This window comes from Microtus ochrogaster, chromosome 6, assembly GCF_000317375.1.
Source record: "Microtus ochrogaster isolate Prairie Vole_2 chromosome 6, MicOch1.0, whole genome shotgun sequence".
NCBI classification, from domain to species: Eukaryota; Metazoa; Chordata; class Mammalia; order Rodentia; family Cricetidae; genus Microtus; species Microtus ochrogaster.
Genome location: NC_022013.1, coordinates 44238405 through 44266289, shown reverse-complemented (window position 1 = coordinate 44266289; position 27885 = coordinate 44238405). Strand labels below are relative to the sequence as shown.

The 27885-nt window shown below is 42.9% G+C and overlaps 1 protein-coding gene across 2 annotated transcripts in view; it reads right to left on the bottom strand.

The window, feature by feature from the left end:
- Ptprg (protein tyrosine phosphatase, receptor type G) overlaps positions 1–27885 on the bottom strand; it is a 685269-nt gene that overhangs the window by 285687 nt on the left and 371697 nt on the right. For both annotated transcript variants that reach the window (XM_013346852.2, XM_026779901.1), the window contains exon 3: positions 5784–5963. In XM_013346852.2, the coding sequence (XP_013202306.2) occupies positions 5784–5963 (180 nt within the window). The remainder of the gene's footprint in view (positions 1–5783; positions 5964–27885) is intronic.

The following is a 27885-nucleotide window of genomic DNA, read 5'->3' as shown; positions in this document are numbered from 1 at the left end:
GGGAGGGAGGGAGGGAGGGAGAAGCATTCAAATGAGTGAACTTTCTAGGACCTTCTGCTCACATGGACCAAATGCTAAGATGGATAGTGAATAAATCAAAACAAAAAAATGCAGGAGGAGATATATTGGGACTTCAAATTCACTGTTTTTGACCTGGAAGTCTAGGCCCAGGCCCACCTCAGCAGTCACTGAAGGTCTTTCTTTGGGCTCTAAGCTCAAGGTCTCCCTCAAGGCAAGGCAAGAACAGTGACACTTCAGGATACATAGACCCAACATCTAAGGTATACTCTGTAGTGAACAGGTACAGATCTCAGTATGGGAGACTCATTTGAGGGGACGCTCCAGAAGGCTTGCAGGGAGTTGCAGAGGCATTATCATAAGTCAAGCAGTCAGACAGAAAGAAGTAAATAAATAACCTGGTTTCCTCTGTAGACCAGTGAGCAATTAGTGTGTTCTTAAGTCTACAGTTCTTATAATATAGCTCTACTATTAAAGTCCCCAGGTCAGGAAAACTCAAGTAAGCAGAATCGTCTCCGACTCTTCTTATTAGTTGATGTGAACTATGAGTCTACAAATGCAGTCAATATTTTTATTAACATAAAATGATCTTTTTATTTTATGTCTGCGAGGGTTTGCTTGCATTTAAGCATGTGCACTATGCTTGTGGCTGGTGCCTGCAGAAGCCAGAAAGGGTGATTGATTTCCTGCAGTACAAATGGTGTGAGCTACTAAGGGGTTATGGGAAGCAAACCTGGGCCCTCTGCAAGAGCAGTTGGTGCTTTTAACTGTTGAGCACCCGATCCAGCCCCTTATGACCATTACTTGAAGATAACCACAGTAAGTGCAATGGTATTTTCATATGTAGGAAAAAATAGAGGCAGAAAGAAAAAAATTACAGTAAGCCAAAATGCAATGGGAAAATGGAAGAATTATGGTCTATGACAAACATGTTTACTATGTATTCCAGGGCCAGCACTGAAAAACTACTGGTTCAAAACAATGTAAAAGACTCTAATAGTTAAAAAAAAAAATCACAGGAGGAGAAGACTTATTAATGGGTGTCTGAAAACTCATGGGAGCTTTAAACCCAATCACTTTGCTAGACATTAATGCCGGGACAGTAAGACTACACTGCAGTCTTTTTATAGAACATTGTCTTTTCATCCCATGCAAATCAAAGAAAGAGGATGACACTGGGTGGCTGGGCAGTAGAACTGTAAATCAGACGGTCACATCTCCTGGGGAAGAGACAGAGAGGCCCATTTGTGTAATCAGGGTATTGTAGATGATCTGTCAGAGTGGGCAGTGCAACCAAGTCTCCCTATGATTTACAGAACAACACACACACACACACACACACACACGGAGAGAGAGAGAGAGAGAGAGAGAGAGAGAGAGAGAGAGAGAGAGAGAGAGGTGTCTCAGGAGCAAAGACAGATCTAAAGACTAAGAATGTTTTACAGGAAACCACTGTCTCCATGTAACAGGAAATGTTAAATATTAGCTTTCTATATTGATATTTCAGTATCAGAACTCATTCTATTTTACAGATAAGTGACCTCAGATCTCTACAGATGGGGAATGCATCTTGGATTTACTTTCTGGAAATATGAGCTTCATAAAAATACCTCTACAGAAGAAAAAAATAGGCTTAAAAATAATGTTTTGTAGGCTAGGGCTATAACACAGTGGGAAAGAGCCTGCCTAACACTGCACAAAGAGCTGGGATACATCACTATCATCATGAACAAAAGAACTGGAGAAAAATTAATGATTTAAGAAAGAGAATATTGTTTTCATTATCTATGTATGAAAGACAGATATGGCTACAGCAACAACAGACCACAGGGCTTATCAAATATGAATTTTTAAAAGAATAAACTTAATTTTTCTGGTAATTATAGATGCACATCTAGTTTTAAGAAACAGGAAAAGATAATATCCCCCCAGAACAATGTTTCAAAACTCACAATATGTATGCAAAAACATCCCCAAAGACCTTGAAGGCTGCAGGTTATGTCTCCGTGTGACTCACTGGAAATTAGCAACTTACGCTTAGCAGGTACAAAGGACTCTGAGCTGAAGTGTACTGAATTCACATGAATTATATAAATGGGTATGATCCAAACATAACCCTCAGGAGGTAGATATTTCTCCAAAATACTAGCAAACCTGCGGACTTAATTTTAATATCAACATAATGAAAAGTATCTAGGGTTGATCATTTAAAAAGAATACAAGTTGATTTCAGTACCAAAGTTTCTATAATACTGTCTGCTGAAACTTTTAAGATCTCAAATGTCAGGTAGTGGCTATCACTCGAAACACACAGCCCGACCCTGCCATCATCTTCGTGAATTCAAGGGCCACCATCTAGTCTCCCGTGAATTCCACAGTAATATAGGGAGTCTAAGAAGTACGAGGGATTGCATCCTGCTTCTCCACTGCAGACAGATGTATCGGAGTGCTACTGGCTGTGATCCAAAAGCAGGAGCTCACAGTCTGAGCAACAGGTAGCGCATTACTCTAGGAAGTCGGCAGGATGACAGAGATTGCTAATCAGCTTCGGGAAGGCCAAGGTCATGAATCAACTTACACTGAGTGAACCCTGCACACTGCAGAAACCTTTCACCGGTGATTCCAAGCTGAAAACTGTCAGGGAAACGTGTTATCTCTACAGAAGGCTGTCAAGCATTGCAAGTCAAGTAGAAAACTGCAGGAGGGCGCCCGGTGAGCTGCCTCTGGCTTGCTTCAAGGATGAGGCACAGAAGTGGCACTGACTCCAAGCTCTGGTTATACCGAGCATGTCCAAGCTCTCACCCACTGTGTTCTGATGGCGTCACGGTTTTCCAAGGGACACTAACATTTGATATACAAAATTTGATAATTGCAATTGCCTGTGCCATAACAGCAAATCCATGATCTATGATGCTAAAGGTGGAAAGAGGAGATGGAAAGGCATCTGGAAATAACATTGTTGCGGTGAGTGATGTGGCTGGAGTGGCAAAGTTCAGAGTAGAGAGAAGCAACACCCAAATGTTGTCTGCTGAGCTCTACTCTATACACATGCTAGGGCATATAGACACCACCAATATCACATGCACATACACACACACACACACACACACACACACACACACCCCAGTGCACTGATATCAATAAGTAACGTTGGTGGGTCACCAGTTGACCTTGAAGAGCTAAAAAAGTCGGTAAATCAAGCTCATAGAAACAGTTGTCTGCTACACTGCCCTGTGGGGGTGAGAAGTGTCCCCCATGGGCTCTAATATCTGAATCCTAGCTGGTGACGCTGTTTGTGGAGGTGATGCAGCCTCATTGCAGGAAGAAGGTCACTGAGGGCAGGATGTGAGAATTCATAGCTGCCCCTAACTTCTACTTTGCCCTCTGCTTCAAGCTCGCAGGTGAGGATGTGAACACTCAGATTCCTGTGCCATGCCGGTTTGATGGCACGATGGGACTCCTTCTGGAACCAAAATCCCATGTAACCTCTTCGGCTGACAGGCTGGCTTGTGTACAGTCTCATGCCAGCCACAGGAAAGTAACTAGTAAAGAGCCTTTTGGGAAAGACCCCTCTGCCAAGACTCACTGTAAGGAGTGTGTGGCCATTCTTCTATTGAAGGGCATCTAGGTTGTTTCCAGGTTCTGGCTATTACAAACAATGCTGCTATGAACATAGTTGAGCTTATCAATAGAAGAATGGATGAAGAAAGTATGGAATATATACATATTAGAGTACTACTCAGCAGTAAAAAACAAGGACTTCTTGAAGTTTGCGTACAAATGGATGGAAATAGAAAACACTATCCTGAGTGAGGTAAGCAAGACCCAAAAAGAGGAACATGGAATGTACTCACTCATATTTGGTTTCTAGCCATAATTAAAGGACAGTGAGCTTATAATTCGCAATCCTAGAGAAGCTAAATAAGAAGGTGAATCCAAAGACAAACATATAGGCATCCCCCTGAATATTAACCTTCATCAGGCGATGAAAGGAGACAGAGACAGAGACCCAAATTGGAGCACCGGACAGAAATCTCAAGGTCCAAATCAGGAGCAGAAGGAGGGGCAGCACAAGCAAGGAACTCAGGACCGCTAGGGGTACACCCACACTCTGAGACAATGGGGATGTTCTTTCGGGAATTCACCAAGGCCAGCTGGCCTGAGTCTGAAAAAGCATGGGATAAAACCGGACTTGCTGAACATAGCGGACAATGAGGACTACTGAGAACTCAAGAACAATGGCAATGGGTTTTTGATCCTACTGCACGTGCTGGCTTTGGGGGGGCCTGGGCAGTTTGGATGCTCAACTTACTAGACCTGGATGGAGGTGGGCGGTCCTTGGACTTCCCACAGGTCAGGGAACCCTGATAGCTCTTCAAGCTGAGGGAGGGGGACTTGATCGGGGGAGGGGGAGGGAAATGGGAGGCGGTGGCGGGGAGGAGGCAGAAATCCTCAATAAATAAATAAATTTTAAAAAAACTAAAAAAAAAATATCTGGGGCTTCTGTGAACAATCCAGAAACACATAGCTGCATGGGAATAGTTAACCCATAGATTTATCATGGTGAAAAGATGGTACTGAACTCAGCAACCCCTGATGACAAGTGGCATTCAGGAAAGAAGAAGGTTCAAGCATCAGGACTGAGCCATAGAGGGCTGGGTTGGCTCAGGCCACTCTGAGATTCTAAACAAAGCACATTGTCAAGGAAGATAGGGCATTTTTCCATAGGTCCACTTGGCACAGTGTTTTCTCATAGGGCTTCTTCTATCTTTGGGGCATGCAGTATGGTAGCCAAGGAAGCTATGTAGCTGCTGAGCTGTGCCCGATGTTTTTACTACAGGAAGCTCGGTCTCATCTCATTTCATGGTTTTTCTGAGACAGGACTGTACTGTGCACCCTGGTTGTTCTGGAACTCTTTTCGTTAACCTCAAACTGGTCTCAAACTCACAGATTCACCTGCCTCTGCCTTCCGAGTGTTGAGGTTAAAAATGAAGGTCACCAGGCCCAGCTTTTATTTACTTTTTAATTAAAGCTTAAATTGAAATGGAGCCCCCAGTAAAAAGTACCTGCCACATCAGGTGTTCAGACTTACTGAGTTTCTTCTTCAAGTCCATTCTATGAACCTAGCACATTGAATTCACTGGACAACTGTAACCCTCTGAGATGGGAATTATTTTATTGATGTGGGAATCCCCTCTGTGTGCTGTCATTACCATTAATGAATAAAGAAACTGCCGTGGTCTGTAGGTAGGGCAGAACTTAGGTAGGTGGGGAAGATGGAACTGAATGCTGGGAGAAAGAGGGCAGAGTCAGAGACGCGATGGATCTGCCTCTAGAGATAAACCTGCTGAAACTTTGCTGGTAGGCCACAACCTCGTGGTGATACACAGATTAATAGAAATGGGTTAAATTAAGATGTAAAAGTTAGCCAATAATAAGCTAGAGCAAATGGGCCAAGCAGTGATTTAATTAAGACAGTTTCTGTGTGATTATTTCAGTTCTGGGTGGCTGGGACGAACAAGCAGTTCCGCCTCCAACATTTGATGGTACATGTTTTGTATGTTTGTAAAAACTGGGACACAAATATCATTAGCTATTTGCCTGAAGTAACACAATGGGGGTATGTCAAAACAAAGATTGCTGTAGGCAGCCTATAGCAGAGGACACTATTTAAGAAGCAAGCTGGAATAAAGTCACACACCAAAGACATCCTGACACAGATTCTGGTTGGTGGTAAACGAAGAAAAAGAAATCAAAGAGTCTACCTGTTTTCCCTGTGTTCTTCATCCAGGTCTTGTTGGAGGACTCATTGTCGAACCCATCAAGCTGAAGTTCCTGGTACTCTTCGCCAACACGGGCTTGGTGGTCTGAAATGTCGATAGGAGACTGATGGCTTCCCCGGCAGCTGGCACTAGAGGTGACCCAGTGCTCAGGACCGTAGGCACCTGTGGAGAAAAGTGACACTTCAGTCATCGTGGCCCAGAAGTCCGCATCTGAACAAATAAGATGTGGCTAAGGGGGCTGTGGAGGGACTTGGTGGCTAAAGTGCTGTGAGCAAGCATGAGGACCCGAGTTCAGTTCCCCAACATCCATGTCAAGCCAGGCATGGTGGTCCATGTTTGCACCTTACATTAGAAGACAGGGGAGTGAGTCCAAGGTTAAACAAAAAAATCCTGTGTCAAAACATACGATGGGAAACCCTGGAATATGCAGACCTTCTGCCCTGCGTACAAGCCCACAAGCACATGTGTGCACACATAAACGCACATACACACCCTGATGTGGACCTCTCTCTGCTCTATTGACTCTGTCTGTCTGTCTCTCTCTCTCTCACACACACACAAACACATTCACACACCGTGATGTGGACCTCTCTCCCCCCTCCCCCCCCCTCATACATTCACACACTCACACACTCACACTCCATTCACAGATCAGCCCAGTATTGAAACTAGATCTCAGAGAACTTGAGATGGTTTTGGTCTTTGATTTACAAAAAAACACTTGCTTGCTTCATTTTGATCCAATTTAGGAGGCTGTGCAGAAGGGTCTGGAGAGTTGTTCACATTTTTGAAATAGTTTAAGTAAATGTCCTAAAAATAAGCAGAGTGCTCATTCACAAAAAGGGGCTTAATTAAGCATGTTTTGATGCAGAGAACCATAACCCAAGTATGGCGTTCCTCTTTAGGTCACAATAGTCAGTAAACAGAATAAAGAAACTCAAGATTACATCAACTCAAAACAGGATGGACGTCATTATGAGTAATGGAGGAGACCTTTATTGAGTATGGAAGGTTCTCAGCTTGTCCACAGGCTTTGCCTGCATCTCCTTCCCAAACTTCAGTCTAAAAAGCCATGGAAGGAAGAGACTGCTGTTGAGACTCGGCACTCAGAAATAATAGACCTCTAGGAAAATGCATGCCATTAATTAAGAGAGAACCAAACTACAGTAGACCTCAAATGGGTCCCAATAAGACAGAAGGTCAAGAAACACATTACATTTGCTGCTCAGCCTTATTTGAAATGAAGCAGTAGGCTAATGATGGCTATTAAGTGGAGAACATGTTCTTAGCGCTTTCTGCTTCTGTACCTCGCATTTAATCTTGTTGATACAGCAAAGAGAGAAAGATGTGTCTGCTGAGAAGATGAAGAGGAACCCTTTTAGCCTCAGGCCAATAGAAAGTCTAACAAGTTCAAAAGAGGAACCACAGGCATCTAAGTATAGCAAAGACACCCATATATACACATACACACATACACGTGGATGCATGTACCCATGCTCACACACACATGCACACACACACACCCGCAGACACAAAATATTTACATAGACACACACACACACACACACACACACACACATATATATTCACCCATGTATAAATACATACCTGCACAATACACATATACACACACACACTCACTCATGTGTAGTTGGCTAGGGCTGCCAGCCTCCAAATCACGGCACTGAAACTTATTAGTTATGAATACCTGGTCTTAGCTTGGCTTTTTTCTAGGTAGCTTTTTAATGAAACGTAATCTATTTCTATTCATTCATGTGCTGCCCTGAGGCTAGCTGACCTCATCTGCATACTGTCCAGCCTGCTCTTCTGCTTTCTCTGTAGCTGGCTGGCCACTGGCTGGCTCCCCTTTTCTTTTAGCCCTCCCGCACCAGCGATTCCTCCTCTTCCTAGCTATTGGCCATTCAGCTTTTTATTCAACCATTCAGGTGCCTTAGGCAGGCAAGATGAAACAGCAATACATCTTTACATAGTTAAACAAATGCAGCACAAACAAATGCAATGCATCTTTAAATAGTTAAACGAATACTCTATTTGACCACACTCATGGACATGTTCACACACACAAACACACAATACACACACACAGTCATGCACAGATGCACACAAGACACCCACACATATACATACATGCATACACATGAGGGCACACATATACACACCCCTTTGCAGCTTAGTTTTCAACTCTTTAAGTATCACATAGAAAAAGTAGGATAGGAAAGTGAATTAGGCATTTTTGTGCCTCTTCACACAACTACCTGGTGTGAAAGGAGCAGCAGAAAGAGAGTAAGTTTTTTCTCCTACTGAAAAAGAGCCCCAATAGGTGTGATCAGCCCCTTATGCCTAAGGCAGCTCAAAGCAGATACAGACAATGGCACGGGGGGGGGGGGGGGGGGGGGATAAAAGACAGCCATGGACATCTTCTGTCAAAAAAAAAAAAGGAAAAGAAAAAAATTGGATGTTTCATAGCTGCCAGAGCAATTGGAATAGGTGCTTAAAATGATTTATATTATCGCCCTATGGAAAATACTTTAGCTTGGCCATAATGCTGGGTCATTTTCCCAAATGCCCATCCCCAACAGTAAGAGACAGAGAGAGGGAGAAAAAGAATGGACTATCAGAAAGAACTTGTTCACACACAGGAAAAGGTGTAATAAGCCTGGGGCGCTTTCGAGTCATTTGCAAGTGTTTAATACTTTCTAGAAAAAGTCAACATTGCCAGTTTCCTTAGGGTGAGAGAGCAGTGAAGCAGGCAATGTCAAGGGCTCTGCACACAGAATACTGCCCCTCTTGTGTACGTTCCCCAAGGCTAACATGAGTCACAAAGAAGAGCAGTGTACTTCTGCAAACATTTCAGCCCAACTTTATTTTCGTTCTCTATGTATCTGAGGTGTTCAGAGTGAAGGAATGTAACAAATGACTCCAATTAGTCTCCTGCCACTGCCACAATTTTCTCCCAGAGGCCACAAAAAATTGCATTGACAAACTGAGTGAGCCAATGGCTGATACACGGGCTGGAAACCCAAATGTGACTTATGGTTAGCTACGAAGGGTCACCATGTCCAAAACATGGGACGCTGTCTATGGGCATCTACAAATAAAATGCCTTAGAGAGACCTCCTAGTGCAATATATTGAAAACCAACGCCAAAGGAACCTAATGCTAAACATATACAACACCCAGGAAATAACGGAGGCAAGGCATCATTGTGAAAATGGATACTTAACAATTATCCTACTAGACTGCCACTATTACACTAATAACAATTATTATTATGGTAATAAAAAATACCAAGGTCACCAGAGTGTTTACCGTCCACATTAGATGGGTGAAATATAATTTAGGAGAGTATAAAAAAATAATTAGTGCTCACACTGGTGGGATTCGCGCACGACAATCGAAGGGTTCGAGCTGACTGCGTGCTTGCCTCCACACTTCCAGCCAATATACATTCAAGTGCAATTTTAATTGAAACTGATCTTCCACTTCAGGTTTCAAATTAATTCTTCTTTGGAGTGCTTCATGCTCCAGACACCCTTGCTTTGCAACCCCCCCCCCCATGTCATTAGCGGAGGAAATAGAACACTTTCTCCAAGCTCACAGGTATCGATTACCTATTTTCCCTTCAAAGCACAGTTGCCCAACCACACTGGAGATGTCTCTCTGCCGTGGAGATGCTCTATAAAAGTTCGTACTGTTAATCACTCACAGTCTCACCATGTTGGGGGTTTCTGGCTTTTAGAATTTTGAATAAGTGCTTCAAAGTCAAGAACAAAACAATCAAAAATGCAAAACGACCTTTAAAGTTATCTGACCCCTAGGTCTCTGGAAAAAAAAAAAAAAAAAACAGAACAAAAACAACCCACCAGCAAGATGGCTTCCTCTCAAGGAATGACGTTACCCAATGAAAATATGGGAAATTCATTTGCAGGCTGGTTCTCCCTTAGAATGGGCAGGATATTTGCATTTCGGGAGCTCAATTCATTCCACATAGCTAACCCCTCTGACAGTGCGACTTCCTGACAGTCTCACATTCTCCAATGGGGAAAGCTGGGCCAGGGTAAGAGGCCATAGGCTGACTCTCCCTGGCCCGAAGTAACGTACCTGATAAAACTCTCCAACCAATTAGACCAGAATGAGACACCCTGCCAACCTTTAAATACCAAGAGAATCGAGCAACGTTCCTCATTCAGCCTAGGATGAAAATATTTCTCTTTAATGAATGCAATGAGTCCATGGGAAGTCGCTGGCTAAAAACGTGGTTTTCATAAAAATGGCCCTCTCCTCCGGGCAATCTTGTTTCCGATTATGCCTCTCCATCACTATTGCTCACTTACTACTTGTTCATACATATCTGTCTTCCCTACTCGTGAACATATCTATAAGACAAGGTTCTCCTACGGTACACTTTCAAATCTCCTAGGCAGGATACCTGCATCACTGCCCCACCTCCGAACAATGGGCCCCTCCAGAAAACAAAGCCGGACAGGAGATGAGCAATAGGCAGGACATTTGAACACAACCATATCCCATACTAACCATGGCTACTGCTCTTCCAGATGCTTCATATCCCAAACTATCCCTGGGGCTTCGCAAATCCCTGCATCAAGTAGGAGAACAAGAAAACAGTGTGGCTTAAAAGCAGATGTTGGCCACACCATCTCCCTACTTCCTGTCCTTTCTCCAAGTACCTTGAGAGAACAGGGATCTGCACTCTGCAGGTGAAATTGAAACCAGCTCAGACTCCCGTTGTGTGGCTCACTTTATTAAAGAGTATATGTCGACATAACACGAGGTAGAGGAATTTAAGGGAAGAGATTCCCAGTTGAGACAACTTGTAGGCAAATCTGGAGAGCATTTTCTTCATTAATGATGGACGTGTTAAGGGCCCAGTCCCTGCGGGTGGTGCTGTCCCTAGGCATAGTTACACAAAAGAAAGAAGAGCAAGCTGGTAAGCTACAGCCCTCATAGGCTCCCTATTCCGACCTTCACTTCCTGCCCTATCTTCCTGGATGACCGACTATACAAGCTATAAACAGGAAAAAAAAAAAACAAAACTTTCCTTCCATGTTTCTGCTGGTCATGGTGTTCTATCACAGCAACAGAAACCTAACCAAAAACAATACCCTACCCCTAAAAGGATAGTCCCTCATCTCACACCTGGGACAGGCTCCTTGATAAAGACCTAAAGCATACGTTGAGAGGGAAAACAAAGAGCTGGAAAAAGAAACAAAGGAGGGATAAAGTGTCTTCTACTGACACTCTGCACGCTCTTGGCCATGATTTCACTTTAATTTTGCACATTTCTCAGCAGACTGTTTAATAAATCTCCCTCATTTCCTGGGTCTCCAGGGTCAGGATGCCAATTTCATAGGTAAATACTCCTTAGCTTCATTAACACATCGAATTAGTCTGAACTGCGACGAGGTAAGACGTGCTGGGAGCTGATGAGGAGCAAACTGAACAAGCCAAGCCTGAGAACGGTGCCTTTTAATGTAAGGGTGTAACAGGACCTGCTTTGGAAGCCCATTGGGAAGCTAGTTACTGTTGAACCTCTCATTGTTTCCTATCGCTAAAACCGACTTCTCTATTCAAAGACAGTCAAGGGGGAGGAAGCTGATTCCGAGTGATCCATTTAAACATGAACTTAACACACACTCGGGGCTGGGCCCAGTTTCCCTGGGATTCACCATAAACTTGGCCAACACAAGCTGCTGTGGCTCAGTGCCTCATCTAGTGATGAGCTGCTCATATCAAAGGGCAGTAAGCAAACTCTAGGAAATGCCACGTTCTACAGCAATAGCAGACTATAAAAGCTTGCTAAGGGGGCACTGATACAAATCTTGGTTTGTGGCTGGGCTACAAAACATCCAGACGAAAAGGAACCGGCCTTAGAACAAGGGAAACAAGCCGAGTCCAGCCAAGGAGATCTTCAACTCCTAGGACTGGCAGAGGAGCTGACACTTGAGTGCCATCATTTCTTCAGGCACACTTTTACTAGGACAAAGTTATCCATCTGCTGCAGGGTCTCACTTGATGGGGAGTTTTTAGTTTGTGTTGTTACTGCTGTTAGTATTTGTCGTTTCTTTTTTTTTATTTATTACAGATTTCTGCCTCCTCCCCACCACCACTCCATTTCCCTCCCCCTCCCCCGATCAAGTCCCCCTCCCTCATCAGCTCGAAGAGCAATCAGGGTTCCTTGACCTGTGGGAAGTCCAAGGACCACGCACCTCCATCCAGGTCTAGAAAGGTGAGCATCCAAACTGCCTAGGCTCCCCCAAGCCAGTACGTGCAGTAGGATCAAAAACCCATTGCCATGCCAAGCATATAGGCATCCTCCTGAATATTAACCTTCATCAGGCAATGAAAGGAGACAGAGACAGAGACCCACATTTGTCATTTGTCGTTGTTTCTATGGAAAACGGAAGTGAATGCTAGTTGGATCTGGTTTGGTTACAGGCCTGAAGACAAAAACAAGGTCGGAGATGTAGCTCAGGTGGCAGAAGGCTTAATGTACACCAAACAAGGGGCTGGCTCTCCATCCTTGTGTAAGAGTGTGTGACGCATGTCAGCTGTCTAAGCATGCTACAGGTCAGAGAAGAAGATCAGAGGTTGGAAGTCATTTGAAGAAACCCGAGAACTTGAATCCTAGGTGAGCTTGAATTACATGGCAACCACTCCCCTGCCCCCAACCCTCCTGCCCCTAAAAAAACCAAAGGAGTTAAACAGTAACTTCACAATGGAGAAGCATGGCAAACATCACCACAGCCAAGTGAAGAGATCCCTTCTCATGACATGCCGATGTCGGAGACATCCTGACTGGGTTCCGTAAGGGAGGCCATCACCTCTCTTGTAGGTTTTCAAACATTCCATTACCACCTGACCTGACCAGGAAGAATGCATTTGGCAAAACCCAAGATCAGACACATCACTTTCATACTTGTTCAACAAAACCTAAAACTCAAGGTCAAAAAATAAAGCAAAATGCACGCGCGCGTGTCCTCTCCACCACTACCACCGCCATAACCAACAAACAATGAAAGAAAAAAACCCCATCCCAGATCACCAAAGAAGAAAGAGGTCATAATAACAACGGGACATGTTGCTGCTTTTGTTTTGGATTTCTGTGTGTTCTGAGTGGGAGTCTGACCAGATGGCCTCTAAATCCTGACCCTCCAGCTTCAGCTACCCATGTATCACAATTCCAGGTGTGTCCCTCCCCTCCATGACCCACAAAAAGTCACTCTTCTGTGGATACCTGCCAGTATAAAGAGGAAATATTTGTAAATTTGCACAAAAGCCAGAGAAAAACTGTAAGCATTGTTAAACACGTTCAGCTTCCCGTGTTACTGAGGACATGGGGGAGCTAGCCATGGCCTAGCCATGGCAATGGTTGGCACGTCATTTATGCACAAATGGAATGTGCACAGGTCCAGAAAAAAAAAAAAAGGCAGGGCTAGAGGAGAAGCATGGGGGGCCTTCGGCAAGCTAGAGGGTGATTTTTCATTATTTAAAGTAGTATTTTAAAAAAGCCTTATGACATATAAAGTAGGAGAAATTCACCTTTAAAGACTGTAGTTAAGAAACAACATTATTAAGCTTAATTTATGGATCATCTGTGCCTTAAAATAACACACTCCTCCTGAGTGTGCCGTTAACAAGCCGCCATATCCGCCTAGCTGTGAGACAATAGAGTTCAGGACACTAGCATCAGGAAGATGGATTCCATCAGAATGGAAAATAAATCACACAACTGAGACTCATTCCAACTGTCTGCTAAAAGCAGACAGAATTCCCTGCAAAGAAGTAGCTCAAAGTCCAACAAACCCAGGCAGGTGTATCAGAGCCTGTTTTGTCATTCAGGGTTTCTTTTTAAGGCAGATGTATCTTCAAAGAGCTGCTGGTTCACGGGTATCAATTTTATACCAATACTGGTGATTCCATTATTCAAACAGAATGCAAATAAAACAGGGAGAGGGAGAGAGAGGTAGGGAGGGACAGAGAGAGAGGGAGGGAGGGACTGAGGGAGGGAGGAAGGGAGGGAGAGAGAAAGAGAGAGAGAGAGGAGAGAATATATTCTCTTAATTTTTGTCATAGTTAGAATGACCCATAATCAGAAACAGCACTTTAAAGTCCAGGGAAGACAAATGTACTTTTCCACACTTCAAACAAAGCACCACACTTGAGTATAGACTCTCTTAACAGCGGAGCGGAGACACAGACAGCTTACTTACAATGCAGACAAGTCACACAATTCCGATTCCAAACCACGGCTTCCTTAAATACATACATGATATTTTTCAGAAAACAAACACACATTTTGAAATTATTTTTCCACAACAGATTCAAATAATGGTTTCCATTCACTAATGAAAAGCCATTAAAAATAATGAATTCTGTCTAAATCTAATTAAAAATAAAACTAATATACATGTTATGTGCTGTTTCCAGTCAAATAAGTTTATTAATGCCCCCCTCAAGGAACTTTTATTAAAAACATTACCTGAATCCAGGCTTATTACTCTGCATCTTGTTGTCTACTTTTAGCCAACAGTAAAAATTCAAAATACATGTGCTCATTTTTTTAACCACGCATAATTAATGCTTTTTCTCCCAATCTAATACACATCTTTAAATTATCCCACTTTTAATTAAAAACACTTTGTGAGATTCAGTTTATGATGTGCTTCTCCACACCAGAACTAGTAACTTAATTACTATTTATGCATTTATTGTTATACATGGGAGAAAGTGCTAGAAAAGCACTCAGACTGCTCTCTGCTGCTTCTATTAACTGATGTACAATTACGTCGTTGTTCATCTGTGTTAGGAGAGACACTCCCATCCCAAATTCAGTCCAGAAATGTACAGTGACTTTAAACATGACAAAATGAGCCTCTACCTTTTTGTTTGTAAATTTTAAGCATAAAAATATTATGTTCCAACTTCCCATTAATAATGGGAACTATCAATAACCAGGCATAACACCATAAATAACACCAGACAACAGACCCAAAGTGTACTTGACTTTCTTACTGCCAAAAATGGATTTCCTACTGCCAACAATTATCTGTTCAGTTTCTAGTGGTACTTATTTTATGACTCAGTGGCCTTTCTCTCTCTCACTATATTTTTTAAACATCTATTTTACATGTATGCATATTTTACTTGCATGTAGGTCTGTGCCCTGTGTTCATACAGTAGTGACTAAGGACACCAGAGAGGCTGTCAGATCCTCTAGGACTAGAGTTACAAATGTGCCCACCATAAAGCTGCTGGGAACAGAACCCAATGCCCAGTAAAAGAACAGCCAGTACTCTTAGCCAGGGAACCATCACCCCACTGCTCTGAAAGAGTAAAGTGGTAATCACTGCCATCCATGAAGCTTGGAGCCAGAGGTTATGGTAGCATAGGACTGCTTCATATAACAGAGACAGAGAGGAGGCCAGGGTGTGTACAGGAGCAGCGGGGACTGTAGAAGGTCTTTCCAAGTCCAAACCTGTCACTATGCATGCGCAGAGGGATCTTAGATCAAAATTCTACATGTCACAGTTAGAGCCCATGCTACATCCAAACATTTGACACAAATGTCTAACTCGAACTGGGATTATCCAAAACCTCCAAATCTCCCTGGCATGGTTTCAAGTTGGGTGACCTTTATTCTGGCCTCTTACAGACACAGCAAAGGACTGGTTATTGTTAATGATGCCATCCTATTTTATGGCTGCATGGCATTTTACAGGCTTGCAAAATGGAGAGAAATTGGTTCTAGACCTAGAATATTCCACTGTATTTAACTGAGACACACCTCCAGCAGCCAATGATCATTACTCGACAAAACACCTGCCTGTGCTTTTAAAATGTTTGCTTCTCATTACAGACCCAAAAGCAGCCATCACAGGCATGGAAAGAGCAGCACACAAAGAACTGAGAAACCAGAGTTGGATCACGAGGAGGTTAAAAAAAGGAGACGGGACTTGAGTACTAGAACCAAATAATCCCCACACTGTATGATTACTGACCCGTGCTGATCCATGAAGCCCAGATCTATTAGCAGTGTCTGAAAAGGGTTCAGCAAGGGAAACAGCTGAATTATAGGTTTGCTTTTTCACCTCCCAATCTAGCTTGGGAAAGTAAGAGTTGGAAATTAATCACGTTTCATCAAGGTTCATTTCTCTTATATCAGACAAAGTTCGAAATTCCCAAAGGTTCTAGGCTCCGTGAGAACACTTCTGGCAATACTCAAAATAATTAAATGGACACATCCGTCTTATTTTGATTTTAGGAGAAAGGATCTGTCAGTGTGACCTAGAACTCACTAAGTAGACCAGGCTGGCTTTGATCTCAAGGACCAACTTCTGCTTCTGCCCCAGGCTACTGGTGGGATTATGGGTATGTCATCTCCCTGTCTGTCTTATTTTGTTCAGCCACCCTCTCCACGACACCAGACACATTCCTAAAGTTAGCCACAGGAATGTGATGAGGAACACACACACACACACACACACACACACACACACTCCTTATCACACATTAAATGCAGGCATGTAGTAAGTGTACAAAAAACATGACTGATGGTGATCTTCTCAAGAACCCACATCCAAATCCCCAGGACTTGTTGCGATGGCTCTGACCCAGCTTCAGAAATGACACCTGTGCTGAGGACTTTTAAGTCAAATTGACATAAATGAAAGTCATCTGAGGTGCTCAATTAAGAAAATGTCTCTCTGAGATCAGATTATAGGGAAGACTATAGGCATCTTCTTAATTAGTGGTTGACGGGGAAGGCCCAGGCCACTGTAAATGGGGCCGTCCCTGGGCTGACGGTCCTGGGTTCTAACAGGAAGCAGGCTAAGCATCCTTCATGGCTACTGCATCAGCTCCTGCCTCTGGGCTCCTGCACTGTTTGAGGCCTGACTTCCCTGGATGGTGGACTATAAGGTAGAAATGAAAGCCAAATAAATCCTTTTGTTCCCAAGTCACACTGGTCAGGGCGTTTGCAGCAACAGTGACCCTGACCAAGACAACACCCAACTAGAAATGGGAAACTCACAGAGGCCCAAACTTCTTGAGTCAGGAAGTGTATTGGCCAACGCCTATGCCCATTATGCTCTGGGGTTGGCTAGTCACAGGATCTGATTTAGGTGAATGCTATTCACACAGGGAGGTGCAGCCTTTGTGTGGCTGGCTGGCCCTGTGGGAGAAACCTGGCTTGTCCCCAAATATGACTTTAGAAGGAAGGGAGGGGCATGCCCTGCAAACAGAAGATAATGGGGAAAGCAGAAAACCAAGACCAAGGGGGTGGGGACGGGAGGCTGGGGGATAAGAGGTCGGGCCCTGAACAAGCCAAACCACACATGGAATGTAAGTTTTATCTTTAGACACTTCCATTTCAAGTGCCTTTGTATTTCAGGCTGAGGAGACTATCTGCCCTTTGAAAGTAACAGGGCTGATCCAATGATGGTTTAAGACTACCAGTTCAATCTTCATCCATCAGTAAGACCAAAGTGTCAAATTACAAAGATAATAATCAGTAGTCCCTGCAGGCTGGCATATATAAGGCCATCTCTTGACTCCCCCTTTCTTCAACCTCTTCCTACAGCTTCATTCCCTAGACGGGAAACATAAAGCCAGGGTAGGACTTAAAGATCTCATTTAGACAGAAGTAGAGGAAACAAGCTCCAGGGTTCCTTGCTGTAAATTTTTCCTCCGGTAACACCGAGGTCACAGCTTAGAGTCTAAGAAAGATGGAAAGGAAACAGTAATCTCTTGGGGCAGTCCTCTGCCTCAGAGACCTGCACCGCTCAGGTTAGTATATGGGCAAGACTTGCTGGTGTGAGCATGAACTGTTCTGGAAAGTCAGTGATGCTTCTCGGCGAGTAAAAGAGACCCAGCGCTGAAGGTCTAGTCTAAGAGGAACTGCATATCCTGTCTGGATACTGAGGGGCTGACGCTCATTCCTCCGCTCTTAGAGCCAGGCCCTGCAAAGCTATGTGTTAGCTGTTCTCAGGACAAACTGCAGCATATCCACATAACACCCTGTCTTAGAGAAGATAAAAAAAAAAAAAAAAGAGTCAGAAGTCAAGCCCACACTGGCTTACGGTTTGAAACTCCATTCTTGGCCCAGGTATTACATGACATAGTGGCATAAGAGACAGAACCACACCAGCAGCGCTTTGCCCTTCTGGAGAATATTCATGCTATGCACTATGATGGAAACTTCTCAATAACTTGTGTTAAGTGTGCTTCGTTTCTTTGTGTTATACATGAGGTGATTGGTGCTCAGAAGCTAGCACTCTGACCCTCACACAGAGAGTGACAGACCCTGCTCTGAAACAGTGCTTTCTCACCCGGACTCTGCAGGTATTCTACATGGAAGACAGTGACTATAAGAAGTGCAAACAAGCATGTCTTTGCTTGGGGTGTCAAATCCACAGACACACTTGCAGCTTTTGGAAGGGTAAGGTTGGTAATGACAGCATCATCAGCAATGTCCAGGATTAAAATCAAGGTAAGTATATATCACCAAAGGGTTAGTTAACTATGACAAATCAATACAGCAAAAGGAAGAGCAATCAGGGTGTAGGAAGGGAAGGAGGAAAGAAAGGAGAAAGGGAGGAAGGAAGGGAAGGAGGGGAGTTCTTTAAGCTCAACCAGAACAGATTTCAAGTTAAATTTCTAAAAAGAAAACCCAATGTACATTGTGGCTTATTTTCACTCATTAAAAACTACAGAAAAACTACAGAGAACAGGGTCTAGGAATGACTCAGGGCACAGCAGTGGCCTCACAAGCATAAGACCCTGGGTTCAATCCCTACCACTGCAAAAGGGAGAAAAGAAATAAATGGCCATGTGTTTCTCTGTGTGTGTATTAAATACCTATGCAAGCACATTTTTTTTTTGTTTTTCAAGATAGGCAGCACATTTAGGATGAAAAAGCACTAACACAGCACGTATGTGGTCTAAATATAAAATTCCGTAATATACTCCAGATTTAAAAGTTACGTATTCAGAGTGCACAGAAATTTAAGACAGAGGCAAGAGGGTCTCACGCCATTCTGTGGGAGAAGAGAAGCTGGCATTAGAGCTGACACTACACAATTACATCACAGCATGCGAAGAAAGACAAATACACAGCAAACCCATAAAGAGATCACACAAAGGTGAAAGGGAAGCCTGTGAGATCATTATGTGGGTGAAAAGACACTATCTTCATCTTGGAAAATGTGTATCTTCAGGCGTCAATATATTCTGAAAACTCACCGTTTGCTCTGTCAGCATTTGCAAACCCCTGTCCTCATCATCCCTGGTTAGGGTAAGCAATGGTCACCTCTTGCCACTCTGAAGTTGAAATGCAAGGAGGTGGGTGGTACAGATGGGAAGCGGTAGGCCAACAAGGTGGCTCCACAGGTAAAGGTGCTTTTCCCGCAAGCCTGACCCCTGAACTCAACAGCTCAAAACCATCCATAGAGGGAGGGGCAAAAAGAACGCCATCCTTGTTCTTTGACCTCAGCCCCATGGAAACACAGAGATACAAAATAACAATAAATAGGGCTGGAGAGATGGCTCAGAGGTTAAGAGCTTTGCCTGCTCTTCCAAAGGTCCTGAGTTCAATTCCCAGCAACCACATTCTGGCCTGAAGGCATACACACAGACAGAATATTGTATACATAATAAATAAAATAAACAACAAAAAATAACAATAAATACAAAATACAGTTAGAGCAAACAATCACAGCAGCAACAGCAACAAGATAGTGCTGTCTCCTTAACAATAAAGCTTCATATTCTTTAGCCCCTAAATCAGTGTGTGTGGCGTGTTTTCTTTTTAAGACAAGTTTTGTAAAACAGGGACTCTTTCTATAGCTCAGGTTGGGCTATAGAAACTCACCATGTAGCTGATGCTGGTCTCAAACACAGCAATCCCCCTGCCTCAGCATCTTGAGGAACGGGATTTTTTTTTAATATAAACTATTGTATACAATGTGAAATATGTTTTTTGAACAATGAAATCAGGCTACAACAGTACTACAGGCATACTCAACAACACATCAGCGGGCATCACTAAGGACCACATTTGGATTCTGAAATATATTCCACAATGCCTAAGCATGTGAGAGAAGGAGAATTAGGCACAGCTTCCAATGCCCTCCCCTTACCCATTCCTTATTCACAGGTATCATTTACAGCCGCCAGTCACGGACCAGCAGCCACATGCATCTTCTTGGCTCCTGAAGATACAATTTTCACTTCAGGAATGGAGAAACTGGAGTCTGAAGAGATGAGTTCTCTGACACTCGGATGGATCCATTAAGCAGAGAAGAGAGTCAAGCTCTAACAGGGGGTTCCTGTCTTAGACTATGTATTCTGCCCAAATCGCTCTTGGCAATTCTGATGTCAGCCATCATCTGGAGGCAACCTGAACTGATCCTGCCTGTGCCCTCCCAAGAGTTGAGCTCAACTGCAATTGAGGGTACCCACTCACAGGTTACCTCTCACCATGACCCTTGATATCAAACATTACCCATGACATTTTAAATAAAACCTTGTATTTGTGAACAGAATGTCAAGTTAAGCAAACAGATAGAAGACAATGTGAAAATTTCAAAACTGTTTTTTTGATACCTGAAGATAGATAGTCACAGGGAAACAGGCCCCTGAGAGCCTGTTGTGGTTTCCTTGAGAAGTGTCCCCCACAGGCTCAGTGTTAGGACACTCAGTCCCCAGTTGGTGGCGCTGTATGGCAAGGGTATGTAACTTTTAAGACATGGAACCATGCTAGAGCAGTACTTCCAATTTGTGCTCTCTGTTTCCTGTGTGCAGACACACAGCAACCAGCCAGCTTCTTGTTCCTGACCCTGGCTGCCATGCCACCCCTGCCATTACAGACTCTAACAAAGAAACTTTTCTCCTTAAATTGCACCTGACCATTGCACTTTACTATGACAGTAGAAAAATAACTAATACAGTGCAATTCTCCATTTCAAAACACTAATGCCATCTACACTGAGGGATTAAGATGGAAAGAAAATTAAAGGAAACATCAATCAAAATCACAGAGCAAGAAAAGATGAGTGCTTATCCCTTGATTGTGATAGAGCAGGGGGCAATACATTCATATTGCCTTCAAGATCCTAGAAAAAAAAAACATCCAAGAATACAAGCAGATGGCAGTCCCTGTCCACCAAAAGAAGATGGAATTCTTGAGTTCAGGCACTTAGTTCCCAGGAAAAATGCTAAGTGATCCCAGAACAGTTGGATCCTGCCTCTCAACATGTGGTCTAATGGGAAAATGAGAAGCCCTCTTTGCAGAAAAAAAGGACAATTGTTGACAAGGTCTTAGCACAACAAAAGCACTTTCAGGAGAGGGTGGACAAGGGAGAGGCACCATGCAATCAGCTGTCATTCTTTCTGCAGCCAGGAACTCAACTGCAAGACTGCAGACTGCGATGTAGGGAGGACATTCTGAGAAGCTCTTTTCATTTATTAGCACTAGGCTGTCTCCCATCTCCCTCTATAAACACAGAACTTGGGGGAAAAATATTCTGATAAGGAACACAGTTTCTTTACGCTGCAGGCTCTTAAGCATGCTTGCTGAGCAAGTTCATGTAAACAGATATCCAAATACTGTGGGCCTGAACAACACTTAATACTTCATATTCTGGTTGGTATTTCTTTTAGAATGCATGCAAGTAGGCCATTTTCCTCCCTTTGAATAAGATCCCAAACAGAAGCAAATCTCAAGATAGGAAGAAAGATCAGTCAAAGCTTTCTGGGGTGGAAGGAGAGCTGTGGTTCTCTTGTTTGTCATTAGTCTATGGTGTGGCACTCACGAGCACTGGCTATTTTGCAAATACAGGCCGTGTCTTCTTTTGGTTCAGAGCAAAAAGCACATGTGCTATGAGATAATGCTCTTGTATACTATTAGAATTGTCACTTATATTGGTTTAGTAAAATGCCGATTAGCCAGTAGCCAGGCAGGAAGTATAGGCAGGGCAAACACACAAGGAGAAATCCGGGAAGAGGAAAGGTAGACACCAGGCAGACAAAAAGAAAGAAAGATAAGAACGCCTCACTGAGAATAGGTACCAAGCCGTGTCGCTAAACATAGACAAGAATTATGGGTTAATTTAAGTTGTAATAGCTAGTTAATAATAAGCCTGAGATAATAGGCCAAGCATTTGATAATTAATATAAGCCTCTGTCTGTTTCTTTGGAAATGAATGGCTGTAGGACTGGGCAGGACAGAAACTTCCATCTACAAACTTGTTACTGACTCAATATTGTCTTCAACACTAAAGAGTTTCCAAAATTAAAGAATAAAAAAAAACAACAACAAAAAAACCATTACTTAATTAGAAAAGGTCTCTGTAAATTTTTCCCTTGGCTTTCGGCATTTCTTTGGTGGGAACTGGTCAAAAAGAGGAAGGAAGTGAAACTCCCTGAGAACAGGCCATGTTTCAGAAAACAATAATTCCTTCTATTCCCTGGTCATTCTCTACTACCCACTGTGCCCTATTCCTGCATCCCTGGATATCAGCCCTATTTTCCTAAGTGCATTTTCATAAGAAACTACCTATATTACACAATTCAGCATTCAACTACTGTGTGCCTACATGATTTTAATTATTTTGCATAGTTAATTAAAACTCTGCATGAAAAATTAATTTATTCACAAAATATCAAGTCTCTCCTACTTCTATTATATATTCATAATGCAAGGTTCCATTCACAGCACCCCATCCCTACCCCCAGGCTTCATGCATTCATTATCAGTGTGGATCTGAGCATCAAGCTACCTTCCCAAGTACTAGCTAGGATCTTACGTAACAAAGCAAAGAATTAAAGCAGACACGCAGAGTTACACAATTAATCAAGAAAGAGGAAGTACACTCAGGAATGGCAGTGAGAGCCAGCTGAGAGAAAGTCCTAGCACCATGGGACACAAGGCCCATTACACTTAGGTTATTACAACTCCCACAGTGGTATATCTTGGGCTTTTCTTGAGCATGCTATATGAGATCCAGGTGGGGCAGAACTTGAAGCTTCTCTCTACCACCTTCCCTGAGCACACTCTCTGTTTGGAAAATAAAATACAGGTGGAAAAGGGCTTCACTCTCTATTCTCCTGCCAAAAAGTGTACTGAATCTCTACGCAGTGTAGGGACAAAGCTTTCTGTCCCATGAAGAGCACTCTTTTTGAAGATTTACTTTTTGTGTTTTAGTTTTTGTCCACATGTATGTCAGGGCACTGTGTGAGTGGGTACATGTGTGTCTGTCTGTCTGCCTGCCTGCCTCTTCGTCTCTCTGTCTGGTGCTGTCGGAAGTCAGAAGAGAGTGTTAATGGTTATGAGCTATAATGTAAGTACTGGGAACCCAATGTGGGTCCTCTACAAAGTAGCCAATACACTTAACGACTGAGCTATTTCTCCAGTCCCAAGAACACATTCTGGGGTATAGAGCTACTGACACTCTTGCTAGGGCCATCACTGCCCCCAGGGAACTCTTTAATCAAGCCAGACAGGCGGCCTGCATTGTTGATATTATACCTCACTCCTTCTGAAGCAAAAAGATAATTGTATACCCTGCACATAAGCAAGAAAATAAATGCACATACCACACACATGAAGAAAGTGAACTATAAGTATAATCACCACAGCTGGAGAGATGGCTCAGCAATTACTAGCACTGGCTACTCTTTCAGCAGAACCCAAGTTCAATTCCTGGTACCCATGTGGTGGCTCAGAAATACATATAAGTCCCAGGAGATCTGATATCTTCTTCTAGTCTATGCAGACACCAGGCATAGTGCACATACACACAGACAAAACTCTCGTATACATAAAATAAAAAAAAAAACTTTAAAAAGAATAATTACAATTCCACCAAAACTCCTTTCAGATTGTTTTTGATGCAGGGTCTCTCTTGTTATTTCTTCCACTTAAGTATCTGCTTGATCCTTCTCAATTCCCCACCTTTGAGAGCTGGGGCTACAATTCTAAGCATAACCAAGGGCATTGGGAAGGGGTGGGGGGAGGGGGAGAAGATCTTGGCTTCCAAGTCTTCGTTGTTATTGAGCAAGCATTCTTTTTTTCTTTTTTCTTTTCTTTTCTTTTCTTTTCTTTTCTTTCTTTTTTTTTTTTTTAAGCAAGCATTCTTACCTGCTAAGTCATCTCTCTGGCCTGGGCTGAATCTTACAAATCCAAAAGCCAACTGTTCCTTTTGCAGCCTTTGGTTTCAGAGACTATAAAAAATACTGTAGCAAATAAGTACCCAAATACTTCTCTCAAATTCGTGCTGAGAAAGAACTAAGGAATGAATAAATACAAGTTCATTTGGTCTAATCCTCTTACCGTGTTTTCCTGTGTTAAAGTATAAATATGAAATCCCTTCATAACATTCTAGTGGTGCCCCCAAAACACAACCACCCAGCAGTGTACCCCAGCTTACAAAAGTCTGGTTCACAGTGCACTCATGAGACATGAGACGAAACACACCCTGAGACAGAGTGCAGCCTGGGTTTTCTTAACACCCCTCATCCCCCACTAATCAAGAAGGTTCATTAAAGGCCCAATTTCGGATGTCTCAAGTAACTTCTCATCCACGACAGGAGCTGCTGGTGGCTGCCTGTTTCCAGGACCGCCTGCTGTGCACACACGTAATTACCTGGCAATGCTCTGCTGGCTCTCACACAGTCCATGACATCAAAGAGGGGGAAAGTACATCTAAAGCAGGTAGTTAAACTTCACCGAGCTGTCCAAGTTAAACTTGATAAGCGAACATCACTAGTAACTGAAGTCAATATGGTGTGTTTTCTGATATAATGGGGGAAGTACTGCTACTCCTTGCTTCAAAATCTATCCATCTAGACTGTGATGGTACAGATGGTACTAACATCAGGATACACTCCGTCCATGGAAGAAAGGGAGTACTTGTAAGGAATGAAAACATACTCTGTGGGGCAGGTTCAACTAGGTCAGTTTAGTACAGGCAAACACCATGCACAGCCTGGCACAGATCTAAAGGTAATGGGCACTGAGATGGGACAAAAGACCACTCCCCCACTTTGGGCAACTTGCAATTCTTGGGCCTAGCTTCTCTTCCTTGTTAATAAATGCCCAAAGGCAATGTTCTGTCTTCATTGGAAACCTGACAGGGTGAAGAAAGGCTCAGAAGAGAGAACCTATCCCTTTCCTGGTGTGCCTGTGATGCGCTACCAGAGGTTATTTAGGGCTCTGGGCTAATGACTAGATTAATTCCTTGGCAGATTCAGAAGTTGATGACAGTACCCAGAGGTGGTGAGGAGGGCTTGGAAGGCAGAAGCAGGTCACTTCTCCTTCTCTACTTTCTAGCTGTCATGATGTGAAGAACTGTGCTCTACCGCACCTGATGGGCTACAGGAACATGAACCCTAAGACACTGGAATGAACTCCCAGAGATGTACGCCAAAATAAAACTGTACATTGCTTCAGTTCTTTCTTGGAGGCATTTTGGATGCAACTATGCAAAAGTAGAATACGCTAACTCATGCCCTGGGTCAAGTCTAGTGCTTTGTTATCACCATGACAACAGCACATTAGGAGCAGCAGGCCGCTTGTTTGTCTCCAAACACTTAGCCTTGAAATAATCACACAGAAACTGTGTTAATTAAATCACTGCTTGGCCCATTAGCTCTAGCTTCTTATTGGCTAACTATTCCATCTTAATTTAACCCATTTCTATTAATCTATGTATCGCCATGTGGCTGTGGCTTACATTCCCAGTGTCTGTCTCCAATGGCTCCATGGCTGCTCCTGACTCCACCCTTCTTTCTTCCAGCATTCAGTTTAGTTTTCCCCACCTAGCTAAGTTTTGCCCTGCTGTGGGTCCAAAGCAGTTTCTTTGTTCATTAATGGTAATCACAGCATACAGAGGGGAATCCCACATCACACATTATATGTTAAGTTTTCTACTACTACGATCTGATCATCATTTCTACCTGATGCTGAACAAACTGGAGGATCACAAGTAATAGCTACGAATGACTGAGCATATAAAAATCATTTTTGCTGATTCTCTAAAAAAATAGGGATGGATAACCCATAAGCCCTCTCATCAGTACTATTAGTCTCTCACCCCAAAACTTAGCGTTCTCATAAATCGACACTCAGTACTAACTACAGATAATTGATTTTCAATGGCCTTTTTTAAAATAAAAGGAAAGAGACCGAATAAACGAGAGATGCTAATATATACTGCTTCTAAAATTCAAGGTCAATGAGATGTGCTATGTGGTTAATACGGCAATAATGTGGGTAATCCAGTAACTTGTCAAAAGCTTGGAAAAGGCAGAAACAAACAAACAAACAAAATAAAACACCAAAGGCCAATATTCAGGCTGAGTCAGGCATGGAAAGCTGTTCTAAAACAGGGATCTGTGGCAGAGAGACAGGAGCCTGGGAAGTAAAGACGAGAGACTTGTGGGAATGGAGCATTGTGTCACGGGTGTCTGGAAAATGCAGGAGGGGCTGGACGACCTCCTTTCTGGGGAGGGAGAGTCTGGAAATATGACTGCGTCTGACAGAAGATTTAAAACCCCAATGCACAGTCTGCACTGTTGGGGGCGGGTCACGGACTCAAGCTCACAGTAAATGAATGACTACTTGCATGATGTATGCAAGAGCTGACAAGAAAAGAAGAGGGAGGCATCGGAGAAATCTCTCCAGTGTGGAAAAAATGATCTGCTACCTTTTCCTCTACTTCCCTGTTCAGGGAGCATGTCCATCTTCTCTAAGTCATGCCAATATCTTTGGGGACAACTCTACTAATGACAACAGAGTAAAACTATTCTCTAGGTCTCCTTAACTTAGTTACACATTTCTGAAAAGCTGATTTGAGGACCACCAGAGGCTGCATTTCCAAAGCCAGGTTCATTTGCCCCATCCAACTTCTGTGGTTGGCATAAGCCATCAAAGCAACAGCTGAAAAAGTGTTGTGGTACTGTACAGAATGTCATTTAACGCACGGAACACAGGGAAGCATGGAATTCCATCATCCATAGACTTAATCGTTATCTTTCTCCAAATTGCACTTTAAACACCCAAACAGCAAGGATGGATTAATAAGTTTGCTCAGACGTCCGGCTGTCTGTGCTGTTTAACACTGGATCTAAAAGTGACGGTGTAGAATCCTGGGCAATAGTAAAAGGTTTCTGAGTTCTCAAGGATCATGAATTCATTCCAGCCTGGATACATAATAAACCAGAGGTGTTTATGGCCACACCCACCCATGCTGTATCCTGTGACATCACTGCAGTCCAGGGTTCTCAAAACCTAACAGATGTCCTTTAGCGACCATGCCATCTCCACACCAAACCCTGCTTCCATATACAACTCAGCTCTCAGGTTTGAAACTATCAAGTTATGAATTACAATGCTTTTATTAAAAATACAATGTTTTTGACTATTGTGGAAATGTGATAAGTTAATTCATGGAATGCAGCCTTTTAATATTTTCTGACCATTATTCCTTATAAGCATCAAATCAGTAAAACCTTGGGTTGTACTCTAAGGTCTAAGGTTGAGTTTCATTTTTTAAAGTACTCAATGAATTTTGACTTAGGACAGGAACAAAATTTCCAATGATTTTTAACAGGATCCTAAACATATTTCTGCCATTTTGTTCTGTGCATTTATGTGAAGAGGCACTTTAGAATTGACAATTAAAAAACCCAAAATATCTACCAGTCCTGAAAAAGTATTGAAGGGGGCCTACATCTTATTGTGCCAAATATTCACCCAAGATTTAATTATTTATGTTAAAAATAAATAATCACATGTAACTTAAAGTATGTGGATTCAATGTCATCATTAATGGATGTTAAAATTCTATGTATCCCCATAATTGCTTTATATCTCTATACTGTAAATGTTCGATTTTAAATCCATTTTATACATCTATACCACTGTGGTATGTAAAAATTTCTCAGGCCAGGCCGGGCAGTGGTGGCGCACGCCTTTAATCCCAGCACTCGGGAGGCAGAGGCAGGCGGATCTCTGTGAGTTCGAGACCAGCCTGGTCTACAAGAG